The sequence below is a fragment of the Plasmopara halstedii genome (assembly GCF_900000015.1).
Source record: "Plasmopara halstedii genome assembly, contig: Scaffold_650, whole genome shotgun sequence".
In the NCBI taxonomy this organism is placed as follows: domain Eukaryota; phylum Oomycota; class Peronosporomycetes; order Peronosporales; family Peronosporaceae; genus Plasmopara; species Plasmopara halstedii.
Window position 1 is genome coordinate 1,714,869 of NW_020187567.1, and position 21,814 is coordinate 1,736,682.

The 21,814-nt window shown below is 42.2% G+C and overlaps 3 protein-coding genes across 3 annotated transcripts; 1 reads left to right on the forward strand and 2 right to left on the reverse strand.

The window, feature by feature from the left end:
- Positions 1-8,652: 8,652 nt before the first annotated feature.
- Positions 8,653-10,182, forward strand: PHALS_12979 (hypothetical protein; the record flags this gene model as incomplete). Its single annotated transcript, XM_024728639.1, has 1 exon — positions 8,653-10,182. One exon carries the CDS (start codon positions 8,653-8,655, stop codon positions 10,180-10,182), a length of 1,530 nt encoding a protein of 509 aa, XP_024579096.1.
- Positions 10,183-14,821: 4,639 nt separating this feature from the next.
- On the reverse strand, positions 14,822-15,062 carry PHALS_12980 (uncharacterized protein; the record flags this gene model as incomplete). The annotated part of the gene is made up of 2 exons (XM_024728640.1): positions 14,822-14,983; positions 15,051-15,062. 2 exons carry the CDS (start codon positions 15,060-15,062, stop codon positions 14,822-14,824), a joined length of 174 nt encoding a protein of 57 aa, XP_024579097.1.
- Positions 15,063-17,268: 2,206 nt separating this feature from the next.
- On the reverse strand, positions 17,269-17,883 carry PHALS_12981 (RxLR-like protein; the record flags this gene model as incomplete). Its single annotated transcript, XM_024728641.1, has 1 exon — positions 17,269-17,883. The coding sequence occupies one exon, from the start codon at positions 17,881-17,883 to the stop codon at positions 17,269-17,271; it is 615 nt and encodes a 204-aa protein (XP_024579098.1).
- Positions 17,884-21,814: the final 3,931 nt, after the last annotated feature.

The window sequence follows — 21,814 nt, forward strand, 5'->3', positions numbered from 1 at the left end:
CCAATGCGTGAAAGGAAGGCATAAAATCATTGCGATCTCTCCATGTCAGGTCTTTGGAGGATGCCATTCTTTATGCGATATAAGCATTACACCTGATATCTATTTGTGAATGGTCTCGGTGAGCTTCTCCAATTTTGGGTTTTAGCACCTTGCGAAAGTTTGCCAAAAAGTCTCTGTAAAAACAAAGATTTATCTGATTCAACGACCACCGGTAAACCGTGTTGATGATAAACTTCCTTGAGAACTACAAGAAGGCTTACCTGGCGGCTTGTGCGCTGACGAAGAATCTTACCAAAATAATGTCGATAGAAATACCCTGTAGGGCTGCAACAAAGTGGCTTCATACCAACAGCAAAAGCAACAAGAATTCGTCGGGTCCCTGAGGCTGCAAGCTACTAATCAACTTAGTAAAGTGAAAACCTAAGCAGCGGTAGAAGCACATCGATCAACTTGCCTTTAATCAGCATCAGACAATTTAAAACTATGGCCGCTATACCTCAGCTCGGCATAACACAGTCATGAAATATCGCTGTTAATGATTTTTATATTATGTAATGTGGTGCTCATTACTGCAGCTAATTGAGAGTCAAGTATATCTAGTTTAGTCTGAACTGACGAAATAGCTGAACATACACAAGGTTTCGAGATATTCCGCAATGCGATATGCACTCGCATATTTGCTCGATCTTAAAACACAAAATTGCTATAGTTTTCCACTACGACATCTTGAGGGTCATTTATAAGCTAGGCAAGCTGAACAGGCTTGCTTCCTTGCTTTCATGCCACCCCGACCACAAGACAATCTGATTGAAAAAAAATCCTGAAGCATGGTTCGCGGAATCTTTACACAATAAAAACATCGAGGTGACAATTTATATGCAGCTTATGTTAAGTGTAGAACTGTCAGGTCCAATTGGCTAGCTTCCAAGGGTACCGCTACTGCTACAGATGATCTGACGACCGATCCGAGGAGAAAAATGCGTTATCGCGACAAACGAGGTTCTAACTAGCGTAAGTGTACACTATTCCCGTCCAGGTGTAAGTAGACCTTAAGTGAAGTTTTATGTTTTCTTTATGCTAGCTACACATATAAGAACTATGAACGTGCCGCACCTTGAGCTCGGCATGTCTGGAGTCGATGAATAATAGTATTGTGCTTTTAAAGAAGAAGGCTCCTCTTCTAATCGCTGTAATCGCGAATTAATACGGCCTTCGTTCAGAAGAGCCTAGACTTCGTTTATCACACGTAGATCTCCTGATACTACATGTAAGAGCTTCAACGATTGGCCCAATTTGTTGACATCGATCGCTTATTTACCATCAATACCACTGCAATGAGATCAGTACTGATATCTTTTGTACTTACACACAATCATTTGATAGCATCAGAAATGCTGCAATCCAGTACAGCTGTGCGAAATTCCCGTTCCAATTTCTATGTGAATTTGGTATTCGATAGTATTCAAGTATGTGTTTTTCGAAATCTTATAGAGCATTATGAAGTCTGTGATACACATGGGCTGCTCTCTACTTGCCGCACGTAATACAATAAAGCACCCTTTATCGTATGAGAGAATCACACGTATATATAACGTACCAGCCTGAATCAAATTTATTGAAAATAGACGTTTTTATCAGAAAGCAGAGATAAGTTGATGTTGATCATCTCTTAGTAGAAGTGTACAAGCCCAACCCTGGTGCACTAGGTAACACTTGAAATTAACGACATGGCCGGTAAGACAGCCTTAAACCTAGCCATCATCTAAATTGAGTAACAGCGCGTCAATTTGTGGTCTCCAAATGAAGAGGCCACGCTTAAAAATGAGCAGTGCTTTGTCGAAGAGGCATAATAGGATGAGAACCTTCGAAGAAAATACGGCATAAGTGTTCTCACCATGTGATCAGGAGTATAGAGTGCTTTCGAATTCTTAACCTACCATCAAGGGAGGTGCAACAAGGGGACTATGTTCGTGGGTCAAAAATTTCAATTACCGCAGTGTGGTAGACTCTCTTCTGAAAAAAGTAACGATCACAATCTTCATGGAGTGCTCCCAAACTGGTTTGGTCGTCATCAAAACATAAAGTCCTCCTTGTTTGAGAGAGCGAACCATTGGAAGACAAATACATTTCTTGTCATACGAGGATCGGATGGGATACTCAGAGTAAAAGGCTCTCCAGTGCGCCAGAAGTGACGGATCTCAGCTATGCCGATGAGAGGCAAGAGATCCCCCCAGCTGCTGAGCATCTCCGCGGTTTTTACATATGTACCAAATTCGAAAGAATAAACATTGCGCCTTTGAATATCCCTTTTCAACTGAAAGTAATGAAGGGCCGAGATCTTGTGCATCAGCGGCAAACGAAAGAATCTTGGGGAAACATACAGTAGCAAAAGGCGCAGAATGGTGAACTGAGACATCCCGGAGGTTGCTATGCCTCTCGGAAGTCTATGTCAATAAGATCTAGTTTATACTGAAGCGATATTTTCATAGAGAGCCGAGGCTCACAGACCAGGGTCGTTGGTTATTGATGCTAAAGTTTTAGGCTTTGTGAAGCTGTGATAGTCTTGATAGATGCAAATATTGTTTGATACGTAAGACATGCGATCTAAGACAAAAGAATATAGTACACAAAGAATTTACAGATGCTGAATACAGATAATCTTATCGTGGACTTGCGATGGAGCATTTGTCAGAATGTTAAACTTAATATCAAGTCCTTAAGCGAAGAATTTGACAGCGGAAATTGTTGTCTTTAAACATAAATTCGAGACATGATCTAATCCGTAACTTGAACGCCATGAGCCTTGGGCTGTCTGGAGATTGATAAGTTCTGAGCTTGACAAGCCTTTCTAAATAGGCCATAGGCAAGTCACAATACACCTAAACCAGAAAGAAACGGCTTTTGGAGAGGTAACAGCACTGCGAAAGTTCCCGTGCAGAATGTCCAAGATTGTTAGAAATGATATTGCTAGGTGACCCCAAACTGAGATTGAAGGAAAGGGCATTTGTCTATCGCAGCCTCCGAAGTATATCTATGGTGGAACAATGAATATCCCCTGCAAACTGTTTTCAACTGTCCTAAAGGCAAGAAGGAATTGGGAGTGATTTGGTGCCGCATAATGTTCATGCTAAAGCATTTGAAGAAGAAGACTCATCCTTGTCAGGATATAATGCCACTGATGTTACAATCCATAGTGAAGCACCATGATAAAGACGTAAGAAAGATAAAATACTTGTGAATGTAGTAACCGGAGAAACCGTAGAGACTGTTAGTTTACCCTTACCACCATCAGCAGAATCTCTATCGATCTAAAATGATTATCTCACGAAAAGATAGTACGCCGAAAAGGTAGCGAAAACGGTGTGGTCAATACCGGCGGAGGATCTGAGCTCATCATTGTCCTAAATGAATTTGGCACCAATTGCGAAGCGTGGGCTGCAAGTCATCATCACGGGTGTTATACAGCGGGTGGTCTCGCTAACGGAGCAGCATGATGTCATTGACGATTTCTCTTGTGCGAAGTATAAAACAGTGCTGGTGTGAGAGAAAAACGGTCCACATTCCGCGCTACTCGTTCGTGTTAGATAGACTAACGGCAATTGATGGAATGGACACGCTTGTAAGAGGCTTTAGCATCCACCAGCAATCATCGAGGCTCCGAAAAAAGTTGCTGTAGAACAGTTTGGTCAACTGCACACTGTTCGTTGTCCTCGATCTGGTTGGTGGAAATTATTATCTGTTGAAAAGAGACATCAAAATTCTCTTCGAGCAGGTCTTTCCCGAGCCGTGTACTCCGAAAGTGGCTGTTCAAGCAACAGGGGTTGTTGTCATGGGGTCAGTCCCATTACACGTGTTGTGTGAACCTCATATTTATGTGGTGTTGTCAACATTAATCATATATACTGCAAAGTTGTATATTCCTCAATTATGCTATATCCGACTTGCAGGCATTCATAGGTTTCGAGAGGGTATAAGGACATTTGCCCATAATAAATGTTATTTCACCTTTTCCTACTCGTTTGTGCGAATCGACGGATCGTTGGAAGCGAGCAACACGCGGTGAAGCGTGTTCACTGATTGAAGTCTTACTCAGTAAGTGCGTGTATTCGGACGGGCAATTCCCGTTATCTGATGTACCAGCGATGTTGAATAGTCTGGTGATGCAGCTGTTTGACCACATCAGGGCTTTGCACAAACCAATCTCGACGATATATCCGTGCATAGTCATTTAGTACACTCATGTGAATGGCATTAAACAACCGAGAGCTGTACTCGAGTGTATGTGATTCTATAAGCTATTTGCCAAAATCCGTCTGTGGATTTCTTCTATGTAAATCAGCGTCCTACGGACAATTTCCGCAAAAAAGATCAATGCAGATTGACCAGTATTTCTGTTTGATAAAACTTGACAGCGTGTGTTGGCCTGACCAACCACTTATACACGCACAAGGCTTACTATGCCCGTATGAACGCACCTTCGGCAATCGGCCCTAAAAGAATCAAAGATTCCGCAATTCGGAGAAACATGTGGCCTACAAGGCTATAAAAGAAAGCCTCATGCGTGCCATTTATCTAATTCTATCGCGACTTCTCTGTGTTGTCTATTGGGACTCTTACCCTAAAAAAATCTGCATTTCCCCCCAAAAGATGCCAATGAACAAGCGGCAAAAAGGATTACCTTGTCTAAGACAAGAAGCTACTTAACAGATATATGCGCTCGTCAAATTTAAGATGCATCTACTTGGATCATAACGCTTTGCAATCCAAAGGGATCATAGACGGTCAGACGAAGCGCCTGAGTTGAGTCGTGAAGGATGTCACCCAAAACCTTGCGCGGATATGCTGTGTCGCAGGAGCGAATTTCGCCCACACATCGGGTTTATTTTGAATACAGCAGTACATGCTGCCACCGTTTATACACCAGATATGTTAATGGTTTGGTAAGACCCAAGATGTCTTTGCCTTCGCCACGAAGTGGTCACATTCTTTTGATGCGAGGTCGTCGATCAAATACCAAGCCGATTAAATTCGTGCTAAAACCAGGTATTCTATCTCAATGATGTTACGCCTCATGCGCAGGGTCGGCAGCGCTATGGCTGTGAGGCAGAAAATATACAAAACGAAACACGTCGATGTCAGATCAATGTCAGAGCATGGTGTAACATGCTACATGGGAACGTTAGCGGTCGTAGAAAGAAGGAGGTTAATGAGGACTCTTAAAATTTCAAAAAAATGCGAATTAATCCCGGCCTCACAAAGCTGGTATCACATTTCCGCTCCAAATTATCAGGCTGTTGTGACGAGCTCTACTGCAAAGTTAGCGGCGTCTCTTCTATTCCTTGTAGCCCATCAACAAACTGCTTCAGAGAATTGGCGTATTTATGAACAGCTGGGAGTATCTTCAGACAGCCATGGTTTGAAAGCAAAATCATGATCTAAATCATCTTATTACTAGACGCACGATGAGAATTTCGGAGGCCATCGGCGTGAAGACGCAAGCAAGAGAATCCATGAGAGCTAGTCGCAGGAGGGTTGACCTTACCGACAGTGCTCGAGGCGAACTTCGTGAACTGAATTCGGATAAAACGTTTGATGGACCAGTGAGCACACTGGGAATAACATTATTTGGTGCGGTGGAACGAAAACTTTCAATCGACCAAGCTAGAAGATTTATCCGGGTCGCACTTTTGTTTAAGACCTTGGACACCCTCGGCCCTTTTTACACCCTTATAAATAGACTGGATTGTCCATCGCAGCGTGTAGTCCTCAAGATATGGCGACTAACGTGCGCGGAATGAGTCCGAAACTCATCAGTACTCTCGTCAACTTTAAGCTCCCATATCTCATTTTTGCTGCTACTCTCAACGCATGTGGACCTCGTGGGAATTGGTGGTTTTCCGGTTGAAAAAGATTTTTGCAGCATTTTCTCCGTGCTCAGTGTTCTTTAAGTGTGGCATGAAGCCCGGCACACATAGGCGTGTATATAGTATGCGCCAGCGCTGCGAGTAATTCCAAACAGTTATAGGCTGTAATACCGGTGAGATTGTACGGGCAAATCTTGGGTTGACTGTTGAGTTTGAATTTAAAAACTGGCTTCCATGAGCCAGATATCAAATGGTTATCAAAGGGTTTGGGTTAGTCATAAGTTCCAAGGAGGGCGCAACGGTTCCGACTGATAAGAAAGGACACGGATAACTAGACTCGTGCAACTAATAGGCCGGAGTAGTGAATGTTTTCTTTCAAAGGATAGTCTAGCCGTGTGAGGGGGAGTGTGTTTAATAAGAAATTGGACATCGCTCTTACCGAAGAACACAATCGCATCCTCGTGTAGTAGGCAGGACCCATTAAACATGTTGTATGGACCACATACTTCGTATGTCTGACATTAACTGTACTCTCTGTATAGCTGTATATCCCCTTTCAGTTCTGTCGTATCAGAACTGGAAGAATTTACCAGGTTAGAAAGGATAATAGTCTATTGGCTATGATAATAAATGTCATCTCACCTTTCCTACTCCTTAGGTAAGTCAACGACCCGCTGAAAGCTACCGACACGCGGTGGGCCGTGTCAGTTGACCTAAGACTTCCTCAGAATCTATGTGTGCACGGACGGGCAATTTCCATTACACCGCGCCAAAAAGAATATCTATGCGTGTCGATCACGAGGACTATATTTCTTCGTAGGCTCTATGAATCGTTTCTTCCAGTACCTGAAAAGATAACCATAGTTCAAGTGCGCTCTGGGGAGACGCGGTAAGTGCCCGTAGAGCGGTCACGTTTGCGCAATGTCTCAAAAAGACAAAAGTAGTGTGAGCTTAGTTTATTCAATTCCCTAGCGAGGGAGGTGTAATGTGGCAAGTTGTGTTATCTTGTGCAATTACATCCTACATATTTGGAACAATGGTACCAAATAAAATACAGGATCATGGGCGGCTAGCTGCACGTCAAAAATCAGCTCCATTATGAAAGATGGTAAAAAAGCGAGGGTATGATGCTGCGAATGGAATTTCTGGAGTTAATCGCAACCATTTTGCTTGATCTCCGTGAGCTGAGCTTGGAAAGGAGAAGCTTCGTAAACCGCGATCTCAAAATAACTCAAGAATAAGCGAGCGTATGTTACGATTGTGATAAAAGTCTTTGTACGTATACATTAAGCATCAGTCTTTGCATCTTGAGTTTTAAACATATGTACTTTTGGATTGTTAAACTAACTACACACTTGAGGCTTTGGTTGGAGCTTACGAGCACACCTTTTGTCTATAGCTAAAACATCTCCTGTGCAAAAACCACTGCAACTCCATTGCAACCACGATGACGGATGAAGTTATCGTGTAGTGTACACCACAATCAAGCCCTTTCAGTGTTCATATCATCATCCTGAATTTTTCATGTGGTGCACTCCTTGAGTTTTGAAGGTCTTGTAAAATGTGTCATTTAAATCAAAGGCTTTTATTAAGAGCTTGCGTTTTTTATATGCAAGAAACCAATGTCAGGAATAAAATCTACCTATGGCGTCCACGGCAAAGCAAATTCCACTTTGCTCATACAGATTAGTTCGCCAAACTTGTCTCGGCTGCGATAGCGGCTCACGCGTGCTGTGATATGTTGACAGTCTACATAGTAAAATTTAATTATGCTTACTTGTGACTTAAACGATATCTAATTATAATTTACTTTTGATCACATGTGCAACTTGCAGTAAGCTTTGTCATCAATCAGTACTGAATTTTGCTACTTTATTGAAGCTTTCGTTGATAAACTTTGCAGATAACAACCACCATGTCGTATGGTTATCAGAACAGTGGCAGTATAAGCAAGGCTTTGGTTAAATTGACCTGAAACATCTGCTATATTATTTTTCGCCAGTATAATTTTTAGGTAAGGGTAGGTGAATTGTTTTGTACGATGTCGCAACTGATAAACTTGCGATTCACGACAAAACGACTCAATATGATGTTTGGTAGGTATTTGCATCTACTGAACATAAGTTAGCCGCACTTCCGTCTGATTGTATCGCGCTTTCTTTCCGTCGCGGATGAGTTATATCACCACAAACATGCTTATGTCTTAGGAACGAACGCTTATCCTGCTGCTCCTTCGATATCTAAGCGCTTCTTCCTCACAGTAAAATTCTCGATATAGTTTTTGGTAAAAACACTAAATATTGTCTTACTTATCACAGAATGCCAACTTTTACTGTTCAGCAGATGTGTGGCTAACGTGTATACTGTAGGATTTTCATATCATGTGGTAAACTTGGTGGTAAATCTTATTTTTCTTGAATTAAATTTTTGCACCACAAAATGCTTTCATTTAATGCGTAATTTCACAGCTACCAGTTATAATGTTATCACTTGAAACGTCTGGACATTCAGCATTTTTTGAATCTCCAATTAGATCAACACCTCATCTCAAACACGACGGCCGGTCATCGTGACTTTTACATCATTCGTTCAGCGCTTGGGACGAATAAAGAAAAGTATTCACAACCCCACGCTCTATAAAGGCAGAAGAAATCAGATGGTAAGCGAAACCCCAAACGTTACATAATGTCGATCCTTCAAATTTCTAGCTAGTGGCACCTCCGGTCTGCATATTTGGTGGCCTGTCCACTTTTTTGAGATGGTTCAGTGTCTCATTTTGCTGTTTACAATGTGGCGTCTCTTTGGTTTACACTGTGTGCTAAATGCGCTCATCACTGATGTTACTAGTGCCGTGATGGATTTAGAACAAGTTGATGACAGCTCTGGTAATGTGTCAGGCTCAATTGGTACTACTACAGACACCTCGTCGTCCACTCCATCTAGTGATTCGAATGATGATTGGCATATGAAACCTGTTGTTTCAATACAGGCCCGTGTACAAGGTGATGCACCTGTTTGGAACAAAAAGGCTCAGATGTGGGTCTCAAAGTTTGGAGATACGACCGAGGCTGCCTACATGAACAATTTAGACTCAGTTAACACTGCTTCTGTAGAGGGAGCACTTATGTTCGTACAGGCGGAAGGGATTAATGTGAAAGAACAGTCAGTCAAGTGTGAACGTAAGAACAAAATGCAGTACATCGTCTTCTATGAGCTGACGATAGTACAGCCGACGTACGGAATCAAATACTATGAAAGCCATACAACCCCAGAGTACGGTGAATTTGTAGCTATGGATGGCGGCAAATGCACAGATGAAGGATCCGATTTGTCCAAAAACTGTAAGGTTTATTACGGTCTGGACGGAGAATTGAACATTGGTCCAATGGTAGGTAGCAATTTGCAGGCATCAGAGCCGCGTGCTCCATACCCAGGTAATTATTGGTTTTCGTACCCCGGTTCGTGCGCGCAGAAGTTACGTGCCGAAAAGACGACAAAATGTCGAGCAAAGTATTCAGGTGGACTCTGTGCAATTGGAGACCAACCTGACGGCGAAAAGTGCACATTTAGCTACAAGATTCTTGGCTATCTAAACATTGACGACCTGGTAGGTATCACCAAGATGGGTTACAGAAGCTACACCGAGTTTTGCGAGGACGGTGGTATCGAATTTAAAGCCACAAACAACGGCAGTGGTTTTGAGGTGGAAGAATCGATTGATTTCTGGAAAAACCCTTGCGACGAGGAAGCAAACGCGGCGCGAACAGCTAAAATGGTTAAAATGTACAATAAGATGGTTAATGGTGGCACTGTCGACAACATGTTACCTCTTCCATCTATTGACTCGCTCACGTCCGCTAATCCGAAGTGTGAAGAGAATAGTGCTCAGTGTGCTAACGCTCCGAACGGGTGTACCCGTATTCTATACTCCCAGGTATGTTCGGTGTGTTCGCCGAGCGATAATTGTGACATCTCTTCCCAAACAAGTTTTTCATTCCCTGACTTGAAACTTCCCACTGACAAGTCAAAGAAAAAATCATCACGCGACGTGAAAGGTGATGGAACCATGAGCAAAAATATGAACTTTGAGAGGGCAACAGCGCTCTCAAGAGACAACAACCACAACGAAAGCGAGAGCATGGCCGGCATCCATTCTGCTCGTTATTCCGATAATTATATTGGCGAGTTTTCTGAAAGTCATACCGATAACAAGCCTGGCTATAGGACTGAAACTGAGCTTCGCAGTAGTAGCGCCTCGATTATTAAGAATTCTATTGTCGGAGCCTTTATAGTGCTTGTGGCAAGCTGCCTATTGTAAAGTCAGAGTGCGTGCTATCAACGGTGTGACGAGCACTTTCGTGTTGTAGATGACAAAAGAAGATGAATAAGTATTTGGATAAGGTTGTATTGAGTATATCTGTTGACTCAAAGGGAGACAAAACAAACGGTGTCATCTTAATGCATTCTGGTATAACGTAATAATATACGAAGAAATTTAGCTTGTGATGAAATTTAGTCTGGAATACGGAATACATTATGAATGGCTTCATCAACAAAGCAAAATTGTTAGATTGGCGACGCATTTCGTCAAAGGTAAAGGTTTCGTATCCAATACTCTCCTGATAGAGAGCCATGAAACACTTTAGGTGTGAAACAAGACAGACGTGAGTCTTTTACATTGATAACATTTCGGATGCTCGCGTAAGTAGAAAAGCTGATATTTTTTGGTGCGATCCAGCTCAGGGTTCCTTAGAGCCGTGAAACTACACAGCATGTGTGTGCTTATTTATCTGAAATGGAAATAGTCACATATAAATGTTGAAATTGGGTCGACATGACTGGTTTTCGTGAGCCAAAGTCTACAAAAAGTGTTCAGTCTAATCTGCATCTGATCTAAGAAAGTGTGAATTACCATTCTCTGGGAGTTATTAACTCCATGTCCAGCCAAAGTTGATATGTAGCGTCCAGTTACATTTTTTATCATTTTCTCGCCCACGCGGGCTTGATGGATGGCTACTCTTCTAAATTTTACTGAACTACTCCCGCATGCTGCTCTTAAGATGGCGAGAATTTTTAAAGTAGAGGTTTTTTAAAAGCCCGGGGGCTACATGGCAGCAAAGCAGGCCGAACGAGTATCGGCGCTCGATCGTTATGTACGAAAGCTTTTACGCCAGGGTCAATAGTTTCACGTTTAAAATGGCGCAAACTAGGACAATAACAAATGCACAATTTTATGAAGGACGAAATTATATCCGTGTATGTAATGTATAATGGTATTCCGTCGGATGCTTATAAATTACCGAAATACCGGTACTGATAAGTATGAAGGAGCTGGCCAAGCGAAATTATTAAAGTGGTAAAACAGATATATGTAAGTTTACGACAAAGTATCGACAATGTATTGAAAGGGTACTTGGGCGGTTGTCACAATTCAAAATGGATTTATTTAGTCCTTGGCTAGTTAATCTATTGTTACCTTTAAGCCAGCTGGACATACCTTAATGTTCTTAGCGGATCTTCACAATCCACTGCGCTGGATTCCTGAAAAACTTACCAATCAGTGAGTGCTTCGTCATTGCGCACTATCCAAGTCGTATCTATAATAGGTGCAATATGCGGAAGTAACACACATAAGACTATTATATATCTGTAAGTACTGGTATCTACCGGTACGCGTCTGCTGGTCGAGACGCTCCCTTGAAAGAAAAATGCACACTTATTTCTATGCAGAGCCGATAATGACTGTGTTGTGGTACCTCTCCTGTTTGCAGACATTATGACAGTAGGAAAGAGGCTTTAAGTTGTGCTAGTGCTTAATGGGCAAATTGTAGGAATTAAGCTGGAGGTTGAGGCTGATCATAGCTTCTCTTGATCCAACAGCTCTCAATTTGCATAAAATTGACGAACAAGTCAAGCTTTTGTATTCAATTATCAAAATCGACCGCTATCAGAATTGTCGCTGAACAGCTGGAAGAATCACCTAGCTCAAACCGAGGATCGAGTGTAGCAATTGGTATGGGGAAGGATTTCCGGCATCACTCTTTATTAATGAATGCTGAGGTGTTAATTTTCGATGCTCACACGATCAGATGTACCTTGAGCTCCAGAAATCTCATTTTTCCAAGCTTTTTGAATGCTAAAACCTTGATTTAGGATTTGAGTGAGAGTGTTCGCGAGGGCTGCTAAAAAAGGCAACAATACCGATGAAAGTGTTGATACAGATATATCGGTGAAGGGAGTAGCATTGTGAACAGACGAAGCAATCAAAAAATTAATACAAGTACGATGCGAGTTGCATCCCTTTGTAAAAATGATGTCTGCTTTAACTTATGCTAAAGTATTTGTCATTATAGCGGCAATGAGAGCTGTCAGCTCTTAGATATACTCCGACCACCATTAATAGTGAAACAGTATTTATAATTTCGAGATACGATCACAAGCGATATACATCGCTTCAAACACCTCCCATCGTCGAGAATTCCTCTTGTGACAAGGTAATTCCTCGTTTTCGTGCGCGGTATCCAAGTGCAATAAGCCGATGCTCGATCAGAGCCATGGATAGAATTATAAAATTTCTTCTCTCCTATCTTGGACGATTGCCCCTCCTGCCTTCAAAAACTGGATGTTCAGAATAAATGCATTGAAGAAGGAGTCGGTTTTACTTCAATTGTTTTCTTATAGCTGCATAACGTTTCCAGTCGCATAATTCATTCATTCGAGCCTTGGACCACTTAAGAGTCGCATCTCCTCGAGGCCAGCTAAAGAAATCAAGTAAAAACCAGTCTACTTGTCCTGAAAAGAATATTCGAACAACCTCATCCTGACACAGGTTTCAGGACTCGGTCGGCGACGCGATGAGACTTCTTTAATTGTGAAGTGTTCTCGTCTCCGAAAACTGATGACAAACAACACGCATGGTATGGCGATACGATCACACACTATCTCTGTCGCTTTAGAAAAGTCAATTTTGATAATGCCTCTACTGAAGTACGGCGTATGGACACCTATTTTCTTAAGATGCCTCCGAGAATAGAGACCGCTATCGCGCCGCGCTGATGCATTGTCTGAGGTTTGGCCAACTTGATGACCATCTCAGCCCCCTTGCTTAGAGAGATAAAGAACTTCGTCGATACCCTCGGAGGCTAAGTGGTTAAGGCCGGTCGAAGTTTCACCACTGCCAAATTGACGTATTCATGGCTGTTCATTACCAGCGCGTTCTTGTGCCGGTGGCGAAAAGCTTACCGCATTTAGCTCTTGCGTCGCTAGTCGACTCACCGACTCGAGTTCAATTATACACATCAGCTCACTAAGCGAGTGTAGCTTACGGGGGCTGAATTCAAAACCCGCCTCTTGACAGTGAATAATGTCTAATATGACTCTGTCGTCGGATTGACGACGATTGCTATCACGTAGGTTGCCGAATATCTGCACACAAGAAGCTTTGACTCAACTAGCCTTCTTACACAAACGCACGTAGGATGGGTATATACTTTAAACCCAAGAAGCTAAGCCAAGCGTCTATAAATAAGTCAGTTTGTTCTTCTCCTCCTAGAACCATGTCTTTCTCCAATAAATTAACGTACAAAAAGATGCACCCTGTCACGTCGGTTGAGCCTTCAATTTGCATTAAGAATATGTCAACTTTTACGTTAATGTTGAATTAGCTACTGCTTGCTGTTAGTATGAAAAATGTCAGCGTTGTTATGCATGAAGCCCCTTACTTGTGCGTCATATCCATTTTATTTTACGTGCACAAAAATCAGCAACATCCTCGCTGCAAGACATCAATTTGATATTCTATGCAATGTGACCAAGTCGCGCTGCATTGGGCGCTTCTTCATTCCACGCCGTAACTGAAGCTGCAAAGGGGATTTCTAAGCTTGCTATGACTTTGAATCAAATTATGGGAGCTCGTTCATCCACCTAATTTCTTGAATTCAACACAGAGCGACAAACCCATGATCCTTGTCGAGGAAACAGTAGGATGACGTAGACACTTACTTCTGTGCAAAACACGAAGCGATTTGGTGAGGGAGTCAAATCTCAAATACGCAATGTCACCATCCTGACATTAGATAGCTAGAAGTTAGTGAGTCACGAAAGCGCATTCCTCCCCAATTAGAGCTAGTCCAGCTTAAACATTACCCTAAATGTATATGCAGCAAAGAAGGAGAGTAAACTCGTTTTTCTTGGCAGAGACGTGGGAACGGTGTTGCTGTGCGTAATGACGCATGATCTGTAAGGATCACGGGCGACGTACACCCTAGCAGGTGTACACTGAGTCAAACAAGATCAGACATCATTAAAAGTAGCTCCCAGTTATGAATTGGGTAGCTCCTCCCCTTCAAACATAATAGTTATTGCGCGTTCACGACAGCTGTCATTTGCTTGATGTAAAACAATTTTATGCAAAGTAATCAGCGTCAGACAAAATTGCCGTTCCGACATAAAAAGACCAAAATTATTATAGCACAGAATCCATATTCTTTTATTGCCCTGATGGCTGCCTCATCCGTTGATCCCACCCACAAGTTTTAATGATATATAACTTTAATCTGATCAAATATGACAAGTGGGATGGATCTCTCTACACTCGTCGTAATTTTAAAAAAGGGTAAAAAGGATTCATATATCCCTTGAGCACCGGTGTCCCATTTCTCAGCCTTCAGTGATCTACAAGTATTCTTTACGTCAGATTCATCCGTGATAAATATCAAGCTCAGCCCCTCCTTTGGTGACGGCTGCATCATGCATCATTACGGTGGCATCACCTATTTAAAAGTTTTAGCAAACATAATCCCTCATTTTAATGTGAGCTTCCACGGAATGTGGTCACGAGAGACTTACAACCCCTAAAACTACCCTAGTATCTCCATTCGTGAGCGAAAAAAACTCTTTGGTACAATTTAGTGGGTATTCATAAGCTCGCCGATGGATGCATTGAATGTTAGTCTTGACTAAGCACAGCAAATTTTCTGTATACTTAGTGCAACAAAGACAGCAGCTTTAACCGCCTTCTGAATAGGTTTTAGTGCAGTTGTGGTAATAAAAGTGACTTGATTTTGACCACAGTCCGCTAATTGTCGATTAAAAATCTGATCGCATACTGTATCCTGGGGCTGAAGGTGCAAAAACCCGCGACATCATCTGCAAATTTCTATTCGACTTCGCCACAAAGTATTGCACCTGAGTACGCATGCCACCACGTGAAGAGTCCGCTTGCGTCGTCGATGAGATTGGGCTGACTTTCGAAAGCCGAAGTCACTACTACATTTCGCAAAAGCAGAATCATTAGTTCCGTGCGACCGAATTCATGACCGATAATTTTTTTACATCCATTGAGATTTTACCTGACGCTATCCCTAGGAAAATGCAAAAGGCTAATCTTCTGATGACGCCTGGATATAGCGCTTTTTAAGTTGTCGCTTCATCGTATTTATAAGTGCTTCTATGCGAATAAGTGCCCTTGGCTGGTTGCTTGCCTTATCCATCCCGGAGCAACGATCATAATGATCTTGTTGAGTGTGGCAATTGGCCCCGGGGACAGAAAATTGGACATCACGTATTCTATCCTCAGAGAGTGCACGGTGTATCAAGACTCGAAGTCAGGCTGACTACCAGTACTACTAAGTGCAGCGGTCTTGCCGTGCAACTAGCAGGAAGATGGTTTTGACTCAATAAGTCTGCATTGACGATGCACAGAGGTTGGGTTTGCTAGCCCCACTCAAAAGTAGGACCGAATGTCTCTAAACAAACCAAGGTCTTGGTTTGCTCTTTGATTTCAAGGGTGTGTTTCCTTAGATCTAAATCTAATTTGATCAACATGGAACATATATGTGAATTTGTTAGAAAAAACTGATTTTGATGCATTGTGTACCGTGAGGCCAGCAGTCCACGTGTCCCACGGACCTCTCCGTTACGGTGTAGCATCATACCACTTCGGAGAATTGTATTGTGACGTAGACCACAAAAAGGTCGGTACCACGCAACGAGTGCCGCCATTCCTTTTGTGAAGCAGTTAAGGATGATTTCTCGGTGCAATGATTATAAGTAGAAATTAGACTGAGACGTTTGTCTGGTGCCGAAATAAGATGACCCTAACGTAAGCATTGGCTTCGTGGAGGCAAGTATAACGGATTGCGTTTATTTTTTTATGATGTGCGTACATGATACTATTGCTCATTTGGCGTTAGCGAAGATATCTTCAAGTGTTGTATTGGGACGCCTTTGATCATCAAGGCCCTGTATTATTCGTACGTAAACATAGTACAAAATTATTCTCACGTCTAACAATATCGATACTTTTACTTTTTAATATGGTTACAGAATCATATTTACTATAAGTTTGAATAAGATTAATTTTAAAAAATATAAAATACTTCATTTCTAAACTTTAATAATACTCTAGTTTTGTGTGTGAGAGGGTATTGCTCGAAGATTTCGTATTGGAGTATTACTTTTATCTAAGCTTAGTAGTGGAGTATATTTCTTAATATTCCCTTAATTTTAAGACCAAGTACTTATCTTTTATACAAAATAGCTCCTGAGTGGCTCATTATCTATGCATTGTTTTATTTTTGGGTATCTTCTCTGCAAGGTGGCAAACAAGCTCGTAGATTGTATGATCAAATAAATGAGTAATTCAGACGTTGGGTACTAATTTTTATCGAGAGGCGCTAATAGTAGACCTACAGACCCTTAAATTAAGAGAAAACATTAATGACATAAACGATTTCTGCTCTGTGAAAAGGCATCAGTAGCTCTATCTTCGTGATATGCACCACTAAATTTGCTGTATGCAAAGTGTTTACCCCGCTGTGCTTGACTCCGCGTCTGATCTCTCGTCAAATTTCAACACACTGTCGAGAAAAAGACTAGTCAACATAACCATAAAATTTGGTTGCGGTGGAATTCCATCTGTGCAAGCTCGAGCATGTTTGACTATAGATGCCGCCAATCGAAAATATAGGCGCTGTCATTAATCTTCACTCTATACGGTCTTCGTTGATGCATAATTATTTTTGAATATCACAAGGCTTTGAAACGCAACAGCTTCTTGACCTTCATGGGTCGGCTCGCACATTTTTAGGTTATTAGTACTCATCAGATTTACAGAAGCCACTCAAAACCAAGAAAATGGTCACGGAAGAGTTAAAGAGGTTTGCAGTCCATCACCTGGTGGATCTTTTTATATACAGTTACATACCTCTTATGAATGTGTGTCCTTACTCATGATGCTTTTCACTCTGTTTGTTTATATAGTAGTCTGTTGTTAGGGCTGCACTATCCATTTGTGGTGTCAGTATGCCTCTAGTTCTTTGTATTAGTTTCTGAAAAAAAACGATGAAAAGATTATTTGTGCATTTACTTTAACTAGAAAGTTTCTTTAAAAACTTCAGACTCATTATTTGGGAGCTTCTGGCAAACACTGGCTGTAGTTTTTATCATACTGATAGCAAATTGTGTCTTTGGGGCATGAAGCTTCCCAACGGCTGCCAATATCCTGACCGGCGCATTGGTCAAACAGATTAGCTTGCTTTTTCATACAAGTTCCGGACCAGTTGTTATCCCCGACGCACTGCAGACCCGAAGCGCAGCTCTTGGTACCATCTTCAAACCTACAGCGGCCATAAAGTTCCGCACTCTCACGCTTATCCACGGCCTGGTTCATCTTGATTTTCTCAACGTCACTCTTATTTCGACATCTACTATAAGCGGTCGATAATTGCCAGCATGTGGTGTCACTGCCGCTGCAGGTACGGCTCCAAGATCCACTGGCCCCATTGCCGCCACATTGATCATTGAGGCCCGGCTCCGTCTTCAGACACAAGCCCATGTTTCGAGCCTTTCTCTGGCAAAACATGCCCGTATCACACCTCACCGCCTTATTTATCCATTCACACTGCTCGTTTAGCGCGGCCCTCTTCATCATTATGTTCACGCGCAGATGAACCGAGGCATCCGCTGCAATACCAGAGGCAGCGGCCAGAAGGCTGGCGATGAACGCATAGAACTTCATGATAGTTGAAATCGATAATAATGCAGAAATGAAGGACGAGGCCAATTGCAAAATGATTCGTTCTGAGGGCACGAACGCAGTTGAGCAGCTGAGTGCTGGTTGATTCGGATACTGACGTGAGGATACAGAATTTTTAATACCCTCGAAAATGTATCTAGGCTTCAAGATTATGGGATTGTATCAAAGAGTATTGTAACTTAAAAGGGACAAATATGATAATTTTGGCAAATTAATATGCGTAGTTTATCGGAAATACAAAAAATCAGTAAAGTTTTCTGCATTCTTATAAATTGTATTTTTTCCGCGTGGTGTCATGGACTAGAAGTGCTAACGTAGTACTTTCACCACTATGACTTACTGTTGCGATGGTTTAAGGAATGATAGAGTATGTACAGATTCGAATTTTGTAAGAATAAGTGGTATTAGACATTTGTTATAACATTTAGTGGGCTTCAAGACATTTGGTTCAAGTTTTATGAGCAAATCGCTAGTTGAATTTTGGCTTGAAGATGGATTTACAATGTAAATTATCAAATTCATAAAATAAAATATAAACACCACTGTCAACAGTCAAGTGTTAAAACTCTATTGCTATCATTCGAAAAGCACAACGTTCCGTAGGTGATACTGACGGATATATAGCCTGTGTCGAACTGTTTCTACCATCTACTGCGGATGCTATTGGTGCCAAACAGCAAAAACGTTCCGTAACCTTGGGAGGTGGTCAATCTTCGAAAGGAATCTGCAAAGCGTATTATAAGTACAAATGAATACTTATCGCCAAGGCTAAAATCGAGGTTTTGTACTCAGCTGTAGTCTTCCATTTGCGATACGTACAGCAGCTTTTAGAGCTGAATTGTATTGTTTGCTAGCTGTGCAACAGATAGCAAGCGCGGCTTCTGACATGTAAATTTGTGTTTCTACCAGTCGATATTTGGTTTCACTAGTATCTCACATACAGATTGAAGTTCAATAGTGGTAATCTATTTGTCGAACTTCCTGATACAAATTCTTCCTGCTAGAATTGGTATAACTGATTTCCTTGTTATGATGATCCGCTCACGAAATCGTTTTCCCAGTTTTATTTAAACGTGGAAGCATAATGCAACAATCAATTTATTAGAATGTTGCTCTAAAACAAAATGCCTTTCACGACTTCCTATTTCACCCTTTGATCGCGTGACGACAAGGTCTCACGCCGTTGACCCGATTGGCTGCAATGTCATCGTATAGTTCTCCTGTGTCGCAACCCACTGCCAAACGACAGAATTGTTATTGTCACACTACCACTCGTTAAATTGATGGCTGGATGCCAGGACGAGATGAATATTCAAAGAGCATAAGCGATATCATGCATTGCACGCACATTTTTCATAAAAAGCGCCACCGAATTAAATGACCGTGGTCATGCTTGGAATGCTGCTGATGTGTGGTGTGCAGAAGAAGGATCAGCATAGCCAATAAAGTCGTATCAGCATCTAAAGCAGTGATCACATCCTTTATAAGAATCACAGGTTAGGCATGTCCGAGAACAATATTGCTGTAGCGAGTCAGTAAAAAGTGATATTAGTTCGACACAAATGAGTCTAAAGCTATGTTGATAGGTGTAGATGAGTCCTAAAGTATCATAATTTATAACAATAATAAAGATACAAGAATGGGATTATTAATGAGCCGGGTGTAGTCGACAAGAGTCTTATGTCTAGGTTCAATCAGGATTATAGAAGGAGATATCATTTTCTGATGGAAACTGTCTGATTATAGTGCCTTCGCGCTTTACAACCGCGTATGAGTGGTAAAAAATGAAATATGTGTTGTCAAAACTGTGAATTTTAAAGGAGATTGGTCGGAGCTGAGAATTAGAGCGAGCACATCTTCGACGACCTGCATCACTTCACGACTTATCAATAAATCTCACGCATCTTGTGACTCATTAGTGTCGTTGCTTCGTAACATCGCTGTGTAAAGGGCGTTTAGAGTTTGCATATGAGATAAGTGGATTAAAACTTTACAAATGACTACTGAAGAGCTGTAAAAATTAGTGGTTGGTGAAAGTTTACAAATATATTTTATATATATATTATATCTAAAATATCTTTAATTTTTTACTATCCACTGTCGGATTGAATATGAAATATCCAGGCTATATTTCTAAGGATCACACCATTGTCGTACGTAAATGGGCACTTTTTTATTACAGCAGCCAAAAGAGATAATTTTATCCGAGGAGCAGCGGCTTTTCCTATTTCATGACATTAGCTTCTATCGTTATCGGTTTGTGGCCCAAAAGCAGTCATTTCGGGGTGGACCCACCATTGAAATTCTAGATCAGGAGAGAAACACTTTGGTTATCCTTTAGTACATTGTGCAACTTAAAAAAAAGTTTGAGTTGAGCCAGAACGATTATCATTTGGAAATAACCATAAATAAATTAAGTCTTCTGAGTGTGTACGAGTGTCCCTCCATTTGAGTGTCTCATAGTGACGCCAGCAGTGGTCATCTTCTTTTAAAGATGTGGTGATAGTGGTATTGAATGCCAAATTCAATACAGGTCGGCACGACTTGTTTGGAGTGCGTACCCTCAGTATCGTCGAGCGGGCCTGAGTCAATGGACCTCAGCTCTGCTGAGAGAGAGGACCAAGCTGCTGAGCAGCGTTTGAACATCCGATGGTGTTTTGTCTGTGAAGACATCCGTCACCTTCGGACTGGTTGTCCCCTGCGCAAGGCGCTCAAATGTTCATCAAGCCGACGTCCCGCTTCTCACCAGCCTGGTATGTCGCGAGGAAACGAGAAAGCACAGTAGGTGCGGGGTGCTCTACTGAGAGAGAACTGATTTTTGTTGAGCCTCTAAGAGGTAGAGAGCAGCAGGACCCAGCTCCGAGATTGCTTGTTGTGGAAGCGGCTGTGAAATGTTTTGATAAGCCATGGAAGATCCTTATCAATTCCAGAGCGTCTAGCAATTATGCACGACCCTCCACGATCGAAGGAAGTAAGTTGTATGCTGAGGCACTGGAAGCGCGGTTGAGTGACACCATCACTGTTCGCTTAGCGACGGGGACTTATGTCGATGAGCCGAGGGTCTCTGTGGACCTCAATGTCAAGTTTCTTGACTTCGATATCGTGGAATGCAGCTAAGTCGTAAACTCGGATTCAAGGTATGATCATATCCTTGGTATGGCATCGTTGGAACACCATTAGCCATGGATTGATTGGAAATCAAAGAACTTGGGCGCTATGCGCACGTCTCCTTGTGGAGTTTATCTTCTCTTCTCTGGTGAGTCATGAACTCACCTCAGCTAGAAAGCAGAATCGCTATTGGCGCGGGCACTTTACCGGGGCGGTCAAAGTGCTGGATATCGGAGTATCCGAGTTATCGAACACCGAAGGTATATCGGATGAAAGTTTCCAGCATAGCTCGCGGGCTGGCACTTAACCCACTGATCACTGCTCACGTTTCGAAGCAGTCGCTGCATACCAAGAGAAGCCTGGTCGGACGAGGCCCAAGGCATCGAGGGCGAAGCTTTAATGATGCGCGGGGAGTAGAACGTAATCCACTGAGCACTGCTCACGTTTCGAAGCCGTTGGGCATGCCAAGTGCGTCATGCTCGGACGAGGTCCAAGGCATTTTTGGCAAGGCCCTTGGGATGTGCGTGCAGTGGCACATTTTTTGCTGAACGAAGACTGCGGAAATAGCAGCTCTTCGTCGAATGTTGTTAACAACATCAAGGCCTCGATGCAGCAAGGAGTGGAGACGCTGGATCACGCCGAGTGCCTGATCTCACTGGTCTCAATAAGAGTTAAAAAAAATTATAAAGAGGAGACGGCGATTCCGTATGTTATCTGCAAGACGCAGGGCGTCGACCGGCCCACGGTGTGTCTACCGTAGATGATAGCGCACAACTATACACCCTTGTCATCGGTATGATGGGAA